A 13,925-nucleotide genomic window follows, 5' to 3' on the forward strand; every position below is an offset into this window, starting at 1 on the left:
TCCTATTTTCTTCCTAGAAAGCTTTTTAGACTTGTTACTTGATGGACCCAAGTGGACCATTGGACAAAAACCCCATAACTTTAAAACGCGCCAATCACCTGCAACTGTGCCAACTACAATTCTGCTTCATTTCTCTATTCACCAATCAATGCTGTAAGCTGTTTGATTTTGATGGATGGTTTCCAATGATCCACACCCTTATTGCACTTGTCCAATAAGTGATAAAAATAAATTGACAATCCAAACATTTTGCTTAATAATTTCATAAATTATAAAAAAAAAAAAAAAAAATTATCATATGTAAAATATTTATAGGAAAAGTTGTAGTACTCAATGGTATTCTTCTACTCATATTAATATATTAGGATAGTGTCAACCTAGAGACTAGAGTTGGGTGTGTTTGGTAAATATTTGGGTTGTGAATTTGTTTTTTTATTTTGTTTTTAAAAAAATAATAAGAAGTGATTGGTGTGTTATAAAGTAGAGATAAATTTTGAATTTTTTGTATGAAAAAATGAAATAAAATTGTTAAAAATTAATTGACGTGATGTAAAAAGTGAAAAAAAATTATTAAAAAGTGATTGATGTAATATAAAAAATGAAATATTGTAGGATTGACTTTTCCTTCTCGCAATGTTTTTTTTTTTTTATTCGAATAGACAATGAAAATATTAACCAATATCTCAAAATAGTAATTTTTTATTTATTTTTTATAAGTCACAAAATAGTAAAAATTAATTTCTCATACCAAACTTTCAAAAATATTTTTCTTGGGTCCAAAAGATTGGTCGGTGCTTGGCGACAAAGAATGTGGGAGCAGAAGCAAGAGTACAAAATCATCATAACCCAATCAATCAGGGAAAAATACCCAACTTCCCATTAACTTGCACACCACTTCTCAAAGGGACGGAAAACCCACGTTCAATTCAACTGGGGAACCTCATTTCTCGACGCGCCCACCACCACCGGAGAAGATCGGGCATGGCCTCCTCTTCTGCCGCCGCGTCCGTATCCACCCGACCGCCCAACCGGTTCGATTTATCGCCCGATTTGCCGCCCAGGCTTGCTCTCACCCCAGATCAGTTCGCGCGCTGCTCCGAAGCGCTCGGGTTCTTCCGCCAGAAGCTCTCCAACCCTCTGACCATCACCCAGGAGTTCGCACGCTTGCAGGTTGGTGCTTTCGGGTGCTCTCTGTTCGGTTCCCGAGAATGTGTAGGAAAAGAAAAGAAACAAAATTCATTCTTGAAACATTCCGGTTCATGTTGTTTTCTGCTTCATGAAAGTTGATCTTCTGAAACTCTCTTGGGAATGTGTCACTGGAAAACACGTTTACGTAAGAATTTGGTAATATTTGGTTTCAAAGACAAATGCATTTATTCATCCAAAAAAGACAAATGCATTTGAGGATGTCCTCTTGAAAAAGATTGGATCTTTTAAGGGGGACAAACAATTTAGGACCGAGGAAGTAGTATCATTTGTATTGTTTTTTACCTTTTGTTATGTGGTTCTTTTTTGGTTACAGTACTAAGTCTTACAGTTGATGTCAGGCCAATAGGATAACACCATCTGAGATGCGGAGAAGCTGTACTGTGGCTTTTGACGGTGTCAATTTGAGCAAAAACCGCTATACGGATGTTGTGCCATGTATATCTCATTTTTGTTTCTTTTGAGGCCTCAATGCTTAAGCAATTTGAATTTTCTTGCTCACAAATGGATACATACATATATGAAGTTTGAAGACAAGCTTTCGTCACCAGATTGCTGTATTGTTGTTGATTTCAGTTGACAAGAATAGGGTTGTTCTTAACTCGTGTAAGGATTACAGACCGGCAGCAAGGGGCTACATAAATGCGAGCCTTGTCACGGTACGCGCTTATATAATCAATATTTAGTTGATAGTGTATCTCAGTAGAATATTATAAGGTGTTTGGAATTGACTCCTATCTCCTTGTTCTGACCCTTTTATAATGACTCATTTCAATGTAGACTTCTTCCTCGGAAAATGTTTCTCAGTTTATTGCCACACAAGGTCCACTACCGCACACCTATGAGGATTTCTGGGAGATGGTACTGCAGTACCATTGCCCTGTGATTGTGATGCTGACTAGGTTGGTCGACAATTACAAGGTACTTCACTATGTAGAGTTTAAGGTAATTTTGTAATTTGCATTTGCTGTAAGTACTCAAATGTTTGGTATCCAGCATAAGTAGTCCGTGATAAAACTTTTTGAATTTGGTTGAAGCTTGCAATTTCCGTTTCAAATTTGACATTTTTTTTTTTGGTGGGGAAGGGTCTGCAGGCCATACATATTAATCTCCTAATTTCTCATCCAGGGCACATATCTCGCAACTAATCAATTACTGTTGTGTAATATCGTATGAAGGTTTATACATGGTATCTATCAGTTACTAGGAATATTTCCATCTGAACATATATTGCTAAAGAGATTCAGTTATGTAAAAATCCAGGTGTCAGTACCTGTGTCAATATACCCCAGATGATCCATATGGATGTATAATAGCACTTTCCCATTAAAAAATGGAAAGGGTTTTATATAGCATTTACAAATGTTAAAGGGGCAACCCCAGCTGATGTTTTTCATTAATTATGAGAACATGGAATTTGCACTCAGTCTGTGGTTCATTGGTTGAATCTATTCATGTTTCTGAGCCAGTTCTAGATGTTTTGTATGTAAGTATTTATATCTAAAAAACTCAGACTTATCCAGTGCTTTTATTCGACTGGGTACTTTGTTACCTTTCTATCTTTAAGTATTGGACTTCATCAGAATAACAATTGTTCCACCTATGAAGTAAACTCTTTTGACAGGATCATTGGGAGCATCATTTTCTTTCATTTCTTTTATTTTTTATTTTTATAATTTTGTTTAAGGGACACTCTCCTATGATAAATTACTTTACATGTGCGTATTCACTTCACATGTGCAGGCACACAGATGCCTTTTGGCTTATTACCGGCTTGATCTTTTCTAACTTTACTTATGAATATATTATTGTCATGCCTGTAATGTGGCCATTAGTAAAACTATTTCTGCTTATATTACTTTTTATGTGGTTGTCTTGACTTTTCATATTCATTTGATGATTCTTATAAGCGTGTGTAATATAGTTTTAGATTTCTTATTTCGTACTTATTTTTTAGATGCCTTATGATTTGAACTTTATGTGCAGATGGTAAAATGTGGAGATTATTTCCAGGCAGAGGATGGTCCTAGGGAATTTGGTGATATATGTATAATCACCAAGTGGATAAGAACAACTGACACTTTATTAGAGTTGCACCTCTTGGAGGTGAACCATAGGGAGGTAAGATGAGTTTTTGAAAATACTGCTGATATAATGCAAACGATGCTTTATGGATTCTTTGGGCCCACCATATAGTGGAAATCCAGCATGATATGGGCAGGGACAGACTTTATTTGACAAAGATGAGAATGCATGCTTCTCCCATAAGTTATGTGTGTATACATATATATAGTTTGAAAAAGTATATCTATTCCTTGTGATGAGTAACATGGGTTATCTTAGATTACTTTAGAGGTAAGGCATCTTGATGTCTGACAGCTCTGGGATTTGGAGATTAGGATCTTTCAGTAATCAATATAAGTGGTATAGAAAAGTATTGGGTTCTATGGTTAAGAAGGCTAATCTAATTATTGGGGATAGAAAAAGGGTTGTATTAAATTTTTTTCCTTCCTTTTTAAAGGATTTATGGGTTGAAAAGAAAAAGGAAAAAGAAGAAAATAGGTTGCAGGATTTTTATGGGCAGCAGTTCCTTAGGGTGTAACCCTCAGGTGTCGTTTGGGCTTTATATAAAGCAAGGATTGAAAAATTGGGGTGCTGGCTGTAAACTGTACCCTAAGACTTGGATTTTGATTCCTTTTCTTTTCTTTTTTGGATGCTAATTGATGACGAGTTCAGTGGGGTTTCTAAAATGAGATTTTATGGGTTGACGGGGAACTGAATGGGGTCTTCTTGATGTCTAATTGTGACTTACCATTATAAGAAAAATTAGAAGAAAAATAAGAAGGAAGAATTAGGAGACTTAATAGGTTGATCCCGTAGATCCTCTAATAATGAGGATATATTAATGTATATGCATGGTTTGAGTTTAAGAAAGAAAGTGCAATCAGGATTGGTTATCATTTTGGAAGGAGCTGGAAAAAGGTTAATGTAAGGTGTCAACTGTTTTGCTTCTCACATGCTTTTTTAATAGCATTAATAATAGAGCATATAGTTTTCACATGCTTAAAGGAAACATGTCACTTTTAGAAGTTGGTTTGTAGGGAACTCCTAGAACCCAAGTTGTGGGAAATTTTTGTCTGGTTGGAAATTGCCTCTTACATTTCATTGTTAGGATTTTGGGGCTGATGAGGGGGGTGAATCTGAAATAAAGTTTTAAAGCTGTGTTATTTTTTTCATCCCTGAAAATGGAGGTAATGAATAATAAAAATATATGCCAATCTGTTTGGTGAGGTCATAGGTCTTTGCTTGTAAATTCAAGGCCCTTTTCAGCTTAAGTTGTAAAGGGTCTTACCAATAAAAAAAATATCGTTGTAATCAATGAGGTGCTTTCATAGAATCAAATTGCATTTGCTGGGGAGTGGATAAATTTTGGATGCGGTTCTCACAGTTAATGAGCATCTACATTTGAGGCTTAGAAGTAAGAACCTTGAGTTAATCTACAAGCTACTGTGACAAGCTCTCATTCATTTGAGTCAAGTTATCATTGGACCATTTTTTTTTTTGTGTTGGTAATATAGGGAGAACACCTGACTTTGGACGAGATTAAGTCTTTATTCTTGAATACTCTATATCTTTGGACAACTGCTTTTGTTTCTCCTTTGGTGATTAATTATTATGATTTCCTTGTTCTTTTTCCTCCTACTAGCTAGGTGGTTTATCTTGTACACTTTCTGTGTACCTGGGCCGCTTTACGCTTTTAATAATATCTCGATTACTTATCAAATCTATATGTGTATGTGTTGTGTGTGTGTTTTTTTTTTTTTTTTTTTTTTTTGGGGGGGGGGGGGGGGGGGGCACCTTTTTGGTGTGAGGGTTAAGGGGCCCCGAGCTTTCCTAACCTTGTTTTTGCTTCGCCGGAGGTGGTTCTACTACCGGTGTCCACGTCTGAAGATGTCCGACAAGTTGGGTTTGGTACGGCGTGCCCAGGTGAAGCTGATGGTTCCATTTTGCTCCCTCCAACGCCAAGGCCAGGAGGTTATCAAAGATGGATGATGGTCTGGTCACCAAGGTTGTGTCAGTGATCAGTGCTTCGCCTGTTGTGCCTCAGTTCGTTGGGTCTGCATCATCTCCATAGACCTCAACAAAGGTTGCCCACGTCCCGGCAAGCCGAGTTCCTCTGTTGTGATTCATGGTTGTTTGTTCCTAGGTCTCGTCGGTTGAACAGTCTCCTCCGACAGATTTGGTGGTCCTTGATCAGCATGGGGTTTAACACGTAGAGGAATCCGAGATTGTGCAATGTGGGATGGAGATTGGCCCTTTATTGGGATTTCTTGTGGATGTGATGGGAAACAGTCACTAGGGCTCTTGACATGCCTTGATAATGAACATTGTCAAGAGGTCTTGGCTACTCTTTCCAAACGTGGCACAAAAAGCAGAAGGGAACTCAAAAACTTTGAATGTTCCATTAATTTTGAAGACTCTAGCCATGGGAAAGGGAAGAGGGCTATGTCAGTATTCTAAGGTTTTAGGTTGTGTTGTTGAGGTTGTTTTCTTGTAGTTGTGGTGGGTCTCAAGGGTAAGGGTGGGGGTTTTGTTGTGGGTGTTGTTTTGGGTTTTTGTGGGTCAAAGGCCTCGTTTGGCAACCACTTCTCCTCAAATATGAGGAGAATTTTTTTTTTTTTGAGTGGTAGTAAGAAATGATTGATGTAAAATAAAATAGAAAGAATTTGTATGGAAAAGTGAAAAAAATTTGTATTGTAGTGAGTTTTTTTATTTGAATAGTAATAAAAAAGTTATTGATGTAATATAAAAAATGAAAAAAGTTAGAATATTTTGAAGTTGATGTTTTTTTGGGAGAAGTGAAAATAAGAGAAGGGGAGGGGAGGGGAGGGGATTGTCAAATGAGGCCTTTGTTTCCTTTTTGTTTTCTCTTTCTAGGTGTCTTTTTGTATACTCACTATGTACTTAGGGGTGCCTCACGTGTTATTATTATTATTATTTTTATAAATAAAATTTGACATTATATATATATAAAAGCATACAAGTTGAATACACGTCTAGGCATAACCCAAAGACAGTCCAGATCGATTTAAAAAAACATTCCAAATGGCATAAGCCACATCACAATGAAGAAGAAGATGGTTCATGAACTCCCCATTCGTCTTACACATGCAATACTTGTCCACCACAATGGCGTGCCACTTCCTGAGGTTATCCATTATAAGAATCTTTCCTAGAGCTGATGACCAAGCGAAAAATGCTGCCGTCCAAGGAACCTTAGTCCGCCAAACACTCTTCCAAGAGAAGCAAAAGCCTTAACTACAAATCAAGGCACTATAGAAGGATCTAACCTTAAACAACCATCTTTTGGAGGGGACCCGCCATAACTTATCTTCACTTTCTTGTCTCCCTCTAGCTGAATGCCTTACCTTGAAGAATGAAGAAAAGACATCTACCTCCCAATCATGAGCCATGAGCCGCTCTAGCAAAGCTCACGTTCCACTAATTAGAACTACCAGAAAGCTCCAAGTGAGCTGCAATAGAGGCATCCGTTGTGCAAGCAATACCAAATAAATTTGGAAAGGCTTCCTTAAGGGCCATTCCCCCCACCACTGATTATGCCATACTCTAATTTTGGAGCCATCTCCCACCTCAAATATGGTGTGGCTTGAAAAAATTTCCCCAACCACTTCAAATATTCTTCCATAACCATATGATATTTGAACTCTTCACCTAGCTCACCCCATAGGAAATCACGTTGAAGCTTCTCAATGTGGTTTGCAACACTCGCAGAGAGAGAAAAGAGAGACAAAGTACGTAGGCAAATTGGAGAGTGTGTTCTTAATAAAGGTAATCATACCACTCTTGGACAAGTACATTCTTTTCCAACTAGCCAACCTATGCTCTTATCTTCTTAATAACACCGCCCCAAATATGCTTGGCCTTATTGGAGGCCCCCAATGGTAGACTAAGATACTTCAAAGGCAAAGAGAAAACCCCACAACCCAAAATACCAGCCAACCCCTCCACATGATCAACATTTCCCACACAACTTAGCCAAGTTAATGTTCAAGTCCGAAACAGCTTCAAAACAAAAGAATAAGCAACGCGGATGACGTAGATGATCTGGATTAGCCCCACAAAAGATTAAAGTATTATCAACAAACAGAATGTGAGAGATATCTATCCCACCAGCATTACGCACAGAGAAGTCAAGCAACAAACCCCCAATCACAACAGCAAAAATTATTCTACCCAACTTCTCCCATCACAATGACAAATAACAAATGAGAAAGAGGGTCTCCCTTGTCTCAAACCACAGGAACTATTGAAAAAACCTATTGGGGTGTCGTTCACCAAAACCTGTGGGTGTGATCATTATCTGCCTCATAACTCTGTGTAGTTGTCTTTTCTGTTATCCATTTAGAGGTACAAAAGTTGAGTAGATTAATGAGACTTTTGATGAGTGTGCAAAGGTCTTAGTTAGATGACTACTTGGATAATTATTTGGTGTTTTTTTTTTTTTTTTTTGATAAGTAAGACATGTTTTATTAAAAAGCGTAAGGCGCCCCTAAGTACATAGGGAATATACACAGGAACAACCAAACCAGCCCACAAAAAGAAACCCAATCAAAATTGATGCTTCTTTTTACTTATCAAAAAAACAAAAAGAAACCCAATCAAAGATGGTAGTTTCTGAACCTGCCTGCTGGACAATATTTTCAAAGTCTTACTGGGGATATTTGAGAAACAGATTGGTGGAGGGTGATGGGAGCTGGTCATGATTTGGGCTTGTAAATAATATTTGTGAAGGTGTTAGATGCCGTATGAGGATTGTCATAGTTTTTCGTGTTTACTGGTAGAAGGAGAGTTGGGGGGGGGGGGGGTGGGTGGTGCACTAGGAAAAGAATTTTCATTTAGGTGTGAAGTTGCATCTCAAAAGATGCGAGAGGAGTTGTATAGTTGGTCAGAGGAAGATATGCATTGGGGTGTCTGTTTTACTGCTGTTGAAGCTTTAAAAATTGGAGTTTGGGTTGGCAAATATCTAGTTTCTAAGGTGACAATATTCTGGTTTTGGCTGGAGTACTCAATGGCATGGAGTATGAGAGGAAGTTTGGTTGAGGAAACTTGGCAATGTGTAACTAATACCCGCTGCTAATGATCATTCCCCTCCCTCTTCAGCTCTTTGTCCTACTGTGCGGGATTATTTCTTGAGCGTTAGGTGCCCGTGGGTCGCGATAGTAGTTCACGAAGGGGCGTCTACAGGTGGGTTGGCTCCTGTCCGTCGAATATGTGATCGTCCTCTGGGTCAGCCGCTTGGGTTCCGGCTGTTTGCTGAGATGGAGATTAGTTTTACCGTGGAGTCGAAGACATTTGTCTTCTCGGTTCTGGATGGGGCGTCGAAGATGAGGGTGGGGGAGAAGAGAAAAAGTTTCTCCGGCGTAATTTTCATCAGTCCTTTGTGCTCCAAGTGGTTGGCTTCGACGTTGGAGTCACTTGTGGGTGTTCCGGAAGATCAAGCTTTCATCAAATCTTTCAGGGAAGGTTCGAGAGTTCTGATCGCTCGGAGAGGGTGTAACCAAGCCGGCCGTTTCTTAGAAGCAGCTTCTTTCGGGATGGGTGGTCGGAAAGGGTTTATCCTGATTCCTAAGGGACGTAGAGGGTGGGGATGGATCAAATTCTCCGAAGAGCTGAGGAAGTCCGCTGCTCTTTTCTCTGCTTCTGTGGGCGGGGAGAATGGGACCTTGCATGAACTGGCGGAGAATAAGGGGAAGGGAGTTGAGGTTTGGCCGGGTTTGGTTCCCTTTTCGAAGGGGCCCTCCTTTGTGGAGGTGTTGAAGGCAGGCTCGGTCGGTGTCGTGAAGAAGGGGCCTATCATGGGGGGTAATTCTTCCGGGAGTAAGGTCGCGCCAGTGGTTCACTGTGAGCCTGATCTTCTTCCGGCGGCGAGGGTGCTAGATGCAGATCTGAGGACGGCGGTGGACTGTTCTACTTTGGAGCCGTTCGATCCTTTGGGTAAGGACCAGCATCGCCGTCCACTGGGTAAGTCTTATCGTCCACGTGCGAGTTTGAAATTTGAAATCTCTAAGTTGCGCACGTGGAGTAAGCGGGTCATAGGGTCCAACATGGCTGTGGGCCGGGCTGTTAACAAGCTTCTGGGTCGTCTTGCAAGGAATGGACTGTGTCGGAATGGTTTGCGCTTGGGATGCCTCATGCCGAAACCTAGTTCTTCACGGTCGTCGTTGCCGGAGACGACTTCGGTGGATTCTTCTGGGCTGTGCAATGGCGTTTCGTCGGAGATGGTGGTTCCCAGTGGGGACCTTTTGAGCGGAGACTGTTCTGAGCCGGCCACTGCGTTCGTCTTTCTTCTGCCGAGTGCGGATTTGCCGTCGCCGGCGACCGCTGTTCCTCCGGCGTCGTCTGGGTCTTTGAGTGGTGGAAAATCCTCTGGTTTTCCTTCCCTCTCAGGAGCCAATGAGCTGGGGAAGAAGCTTCGATCTCCCTCTTCCCCCTTCTTGCTAAGCTGTCCTTTTAAGTATTACTACAGGAGGGCTAGGGAGATCAGGGCAGGGCAGAAAGTGGTATGGAATGATGGGTTGTTAGATGATTCTTTGGTAGCCTCAAAGCATTCCGCAGATCCTATTCCTTTTAAGGAAACGGGTGGAGAGTCTCGTGCGAAAAAGAAGAACCAGACCACAGCTAATCAGGGGCTTTTTAAGAAGGGTTTCCTCAATTTACCCCCGATTGCTTCTGTCCCTCATGTTTTGCCGTGTGAGGTGAAGGACGTTGGGGCGGTTGGTCTCTCCTCTCCTTTGAGTGGATGCATCGTTCCATGTTCCATTGAAGGAAATGGTATTTCTCAATCTCAGAGGTGGCCCATCGATTCTGATCATAACGGGGAGATTGTAGTTTGGGAGGAGGAGGAAGAAGATTATTGGGATGGCTTGCCTTTGGATTGGGCACTGGAAGGGGCTTTTGGGGAGGAGGCCTTGGCAATTAGGGATTCCATGGAAGAAGAGTTTCAGCGGGAGAAAATGATTGCGCGCCAAAAGACTAAAGGAAAAAGGGAACTTCTTAATTTGCAGAGTTCCATCAACTATGGTGACGCGAACTATCCCTCTAGGCGTAGGATAGCCGGTCGGAGGATTTGTCAGGGTTCGAACATGGGTTCGGAGTTGGTTTCGGTCCCGGATCCCGTTCTTGTCACCGATTCTTCTCATTTTCCTCTCCCGGTTTCTTCTTTGGCTTCCTCAGAGGCTGGTCGGAAGCATTCTGTTTTTGAGGACTTAGGGAGTGGGTCGGAGAATTCTGCTGTGGGTCCACAAGTTTCCATTGAGATGGGCTCGTCGGAAGGGAGGAAGCCAAAGCCGGTAGTGGGTCAAGGAAAACAACTCCAGCCTCTATCTCCTATGGAGTTGTCTATGGCATGCTCTTTGTTTTTCGGGGAAAAAGATGAAAAATCTATGGCTGTACTCTCTGCCCTTGACGAGGAACATACGCGATGGGATATGATTGAAGATTGTGAGCTTTAGGGGCTTAGGGGTTTAGGGGATTAGGGTTGGGTGGTTTCGTGGACTGTTTTTAATGGGGGCTGTTTCTATTTTGGGTTTTGGGGCTCTCGAGGGTTTTGGGTGGTGTTGGGTTATGGGGTTTTTGAGGGTCTTCTTGGGTTCTGCTTTATGGGCTAGCTGGGCTCTACCTTTGTATACTCCCTGTGTACTAAGGGGCGCCTTACGCTTTTTTAATGAAATTTCTACTTACTTATCAAAAAAAAAAAGAGTTAATGTGGGCATGGGCTTTTTTTGGTGAAGCTTCTTTGGATTTGCCCCCATGTTTGGAGGCACGTTTTTTTTTTCTTCTTTTCCTTTTCGACTTCCAAATTTTGTTTAGAATAGCTCCTTCTATAGTGGATTTTGTTCTCTCTCTCTACCTCTATACATATTTTCTCCTTAGAGATTGTTTGAATGAGAGAAAAAAAAATGGAATCAGCCTATACCAAATGGATGCTGTACATAATTACATCATCTTCTCAACCCTCTCTGTTTTTTTTTTTTTTTCTTCTCTATATAGATAGTTGGCAGATGTCACTACAACGCGCCCCCCCCCCCCCCCCCCCCCCCCCGCGCGCGCACAAACAAAAAAATGAAAAGAAGAAGAAGAAGAAATTAAAGAAAAGAAACAGAGAGGATTGATACCATTCTTTGTAAAGAAGTGGTGGTTAAGAGTTGAATCCTCTTATTTTCACAGCTGGAATAGGAACCCTCTTTGCCTTCTAGATTTCATTTGGAAGGACAGCAACCAGATGCATTTGGGAAAATCGAAGCCCTTATTATTCCTTTCGCCTCTTCTCCCTACTGTTGTCATTTTTATATAGACGCTTTGTGTTTAGGAAATGTCCAATTTACTTACGTGCTTCTAGGTCCTTGTACTCGTCCCATATATGAGGCTCCAAGATGTTAGTTACTATTCATTTATTCCACCAAAAAAAAAAAATGCAGAAAAGAACACACAAAGACATCAAGGCACCTGTGAAGATATGCTTTATAGTTGTGCTGTTCTCAATTTGTAAAAGTACCAAATGAATTTAATAGTGTTCGCATGTATACCTTGTTTGATTATTTGGTGTTATTATTGTGTGATTTGTAATTGATTTCCCACCTATGGAAATGTGTCTCCTCTTAGCCATTGTCATCTATATTGCAGTCCGAGGATGCACCCATGTCTGTTCTGCATATTCAGTATCCTGAATGGCCTGATCATGGAGTTCCAAAGGACACAATTGCAGTGCGTGAAATTTTGAAAAGACTATATCATGTACCACCCACTCTTGGTCCAATAGTGGTGCACTGCAGGTTCAGTTCGTGTTTATATAATCTAAATGTGCCATGATAATGCTTCCATATATCATATGTACACTTTTTCTGAAACTCTCTCTCTCTCTCTCTCTCTCTCAGTGCAGGTATCGGGCGAACAGGAGCATATTGCACCATTCATAACACGATTCAAAGAATCCTTGCTGGAGACATGTCTGCTTTAGATCTTGTTGATACCATAACCAGTTTCAGGTCTCAGAGAATTGGAATGGTCCAAACGCTGGTATAGTTACTTTATAATAATTTGCATGGTAATGTCATATAATTAATCCATTATTATACTAGTGACTTCTACTGGCCTAGAAAAATATTTCTCATTTTATGGCTCAACCTTAAGGTTTGGCCGGAGCATTGAACTATGGACTTGTGCAAGCTCGAAGGACTGGTAGAAACGTTAGCCTGATTTTATTTCATGAAGATGGGGCAATTTTGTCTGTGTAGTGAGGGGCAAGTTTGTCCTTTCCTAGTAGCCTGTGCAGGAAGCCCTATTTTGTTTTTGTTTTTTTCTTCCTTGCATTATGGCTCTGGTTGGTTGACAGGTTGCATGGTAAAACCAACCATGGTTGGGTTGGTTTGATTCTCTGGTTAACAGAGTTGAACACGAAGATTATAGGGGAGCAAGCAGTAGTGTTTTTAGTTTCTTTTTTGTCTAATATCCTTTAGAGCGCAGAGAAATGGCCTAAAATTATGTGACAAGAATGTAGATTAATCTCATTCTCACTCCCCCTCCCCAACCCCCTCTTTCTCCTTTTTCTTAAAAACAAATGCCGTGTCTGCTCTACTTCTGATGCTCCATCTTTTTTAACTTACTGTTTCTTAGGATCAATATCATTTCTGCTATAAAGCAATCATCGACGAATTAGAAGACCTAATCTCAGAGTTCAACATTCAAAGGAGTTGAAAATGGTATGTCCATGTCTTCAAGTTTTTGTGCCTTTGCGTAGATTGTGCACCAACATGGTGTAGAATCCTTTTACTAGAATGACAAATTTTGCAGCGTTGTTTTCGTTTTATTATATCACGGTACCTTCTAATGCATGATGCTTTGTAGGATGAGCTAGACCAGTGACTGCTGCTTCTCATTAGCACCAATGCTGAATAAGGCTGACAGAATCCAAGCTGCCTTCTTATTTTTCCGAAGTTGAGAACTATGCAATTCTATGCTTCTCCCGGCATGTTTTTCAGCAGCCGTGTCTGGTTTTGAACAACTATTTTGTTCTCCTCAAATCCTCTGGTTCTCTCCCTATAAACATAGAGGCAGACGAGGAGCTGAAAAATTCAAATGGCCTGTACTTCATGTTATAATGGTTCCCCTCTGACTGTTAGATAAATGAACTGACTTGTAACCACCGCAGGCTTCGTGATTCATTGAGGTTATACTATCTTTGGTGATACTATCCACCCACCTGATGGAAATAATGAAATATGCAGTAATGCTTCTACTATAAAATCTCAATAGTTCTGCTTCTGGTTTGTATATAATGCTCTATCTAAAAATGCACGTAAAAATAGCATGTTTTAAGGACACGTGTCAGTTTCTTAGACTGGGTTACCCGGTGAATATGATATCCATGCCTCTTTTAGCTCAACCAAATTTGTTCTCCTAAGATGGGAGAAGAAGTTCGGCTCAATTCACTTTTGGGATTTGTGATCTTAAGCGTTATTTGTATCTGATTGAGCTCAATTTGAACTGGGTTGGGGTTAGAAGTCTGGGTTGACCATCAACAGTCGACACAATTCAACCTTCTTTTTTTTTCAACCCTAAGGCAATTGTTTTTGAAAAGAAACGTGCATGCCAAGTCAACTTAAAACATTCCACCGGCACGACTTTATCCATATGTAGAC

General features: G+C 40.6%; 1 protein-coding gene across 1 annotated transcript; it reads left to right on the top strand.

The window, feature by feature from the left end:
• Nucleotides 1-834: 834 nt before the first annotated feature.
• Nucleotides 835-13,546, top strand: LOC133865296 (protein-tyrosine-phosphatase PTP1). The gene is made up of 9 exons (XM_062301675.1): nucleotides 835-1,170; nucleotides 1,548-1,644; nucleotides 1,783-1,865; nucleotides 1,987-2,127; nucleotides 3,193-3,327; nucleotides 11,911-12,059; nucleotides 12,162-12,303; nucleotides 12,901-12,986; nucleotides 13,132-13,546. Exons 1-8 carry the CDS (start codon nucleotides 982-984, stop codon nucleotides 12,979-12,981), a joined length of 1,017 nt encoding a protein of 338 aa, XP_062157659.1. The 5' UTR covers nucleotides 835-981; the 3' UTR covers nucleotides 12,982-12,986; nucleotides 13,132-13,546.
• Nucleotides 13,547-13,925: the final 379 nt, after the last annotated feature.

Source organism: Alnus glutinosa, chromosome 4 (genome assembly GCF_958979055.1).
Source record: "Alnus glutinosa chromosome 4, dhAlnGlut1.1, whole genome shotgun sequence".
Classification (NCBI taxonomy): domain Eukaryota; kingdom Viridiplantae; phylum Streptophyta; class Magnoliopsida; order Fagales; family Betulaceae; genus Alnus; species Alnus glutinosa.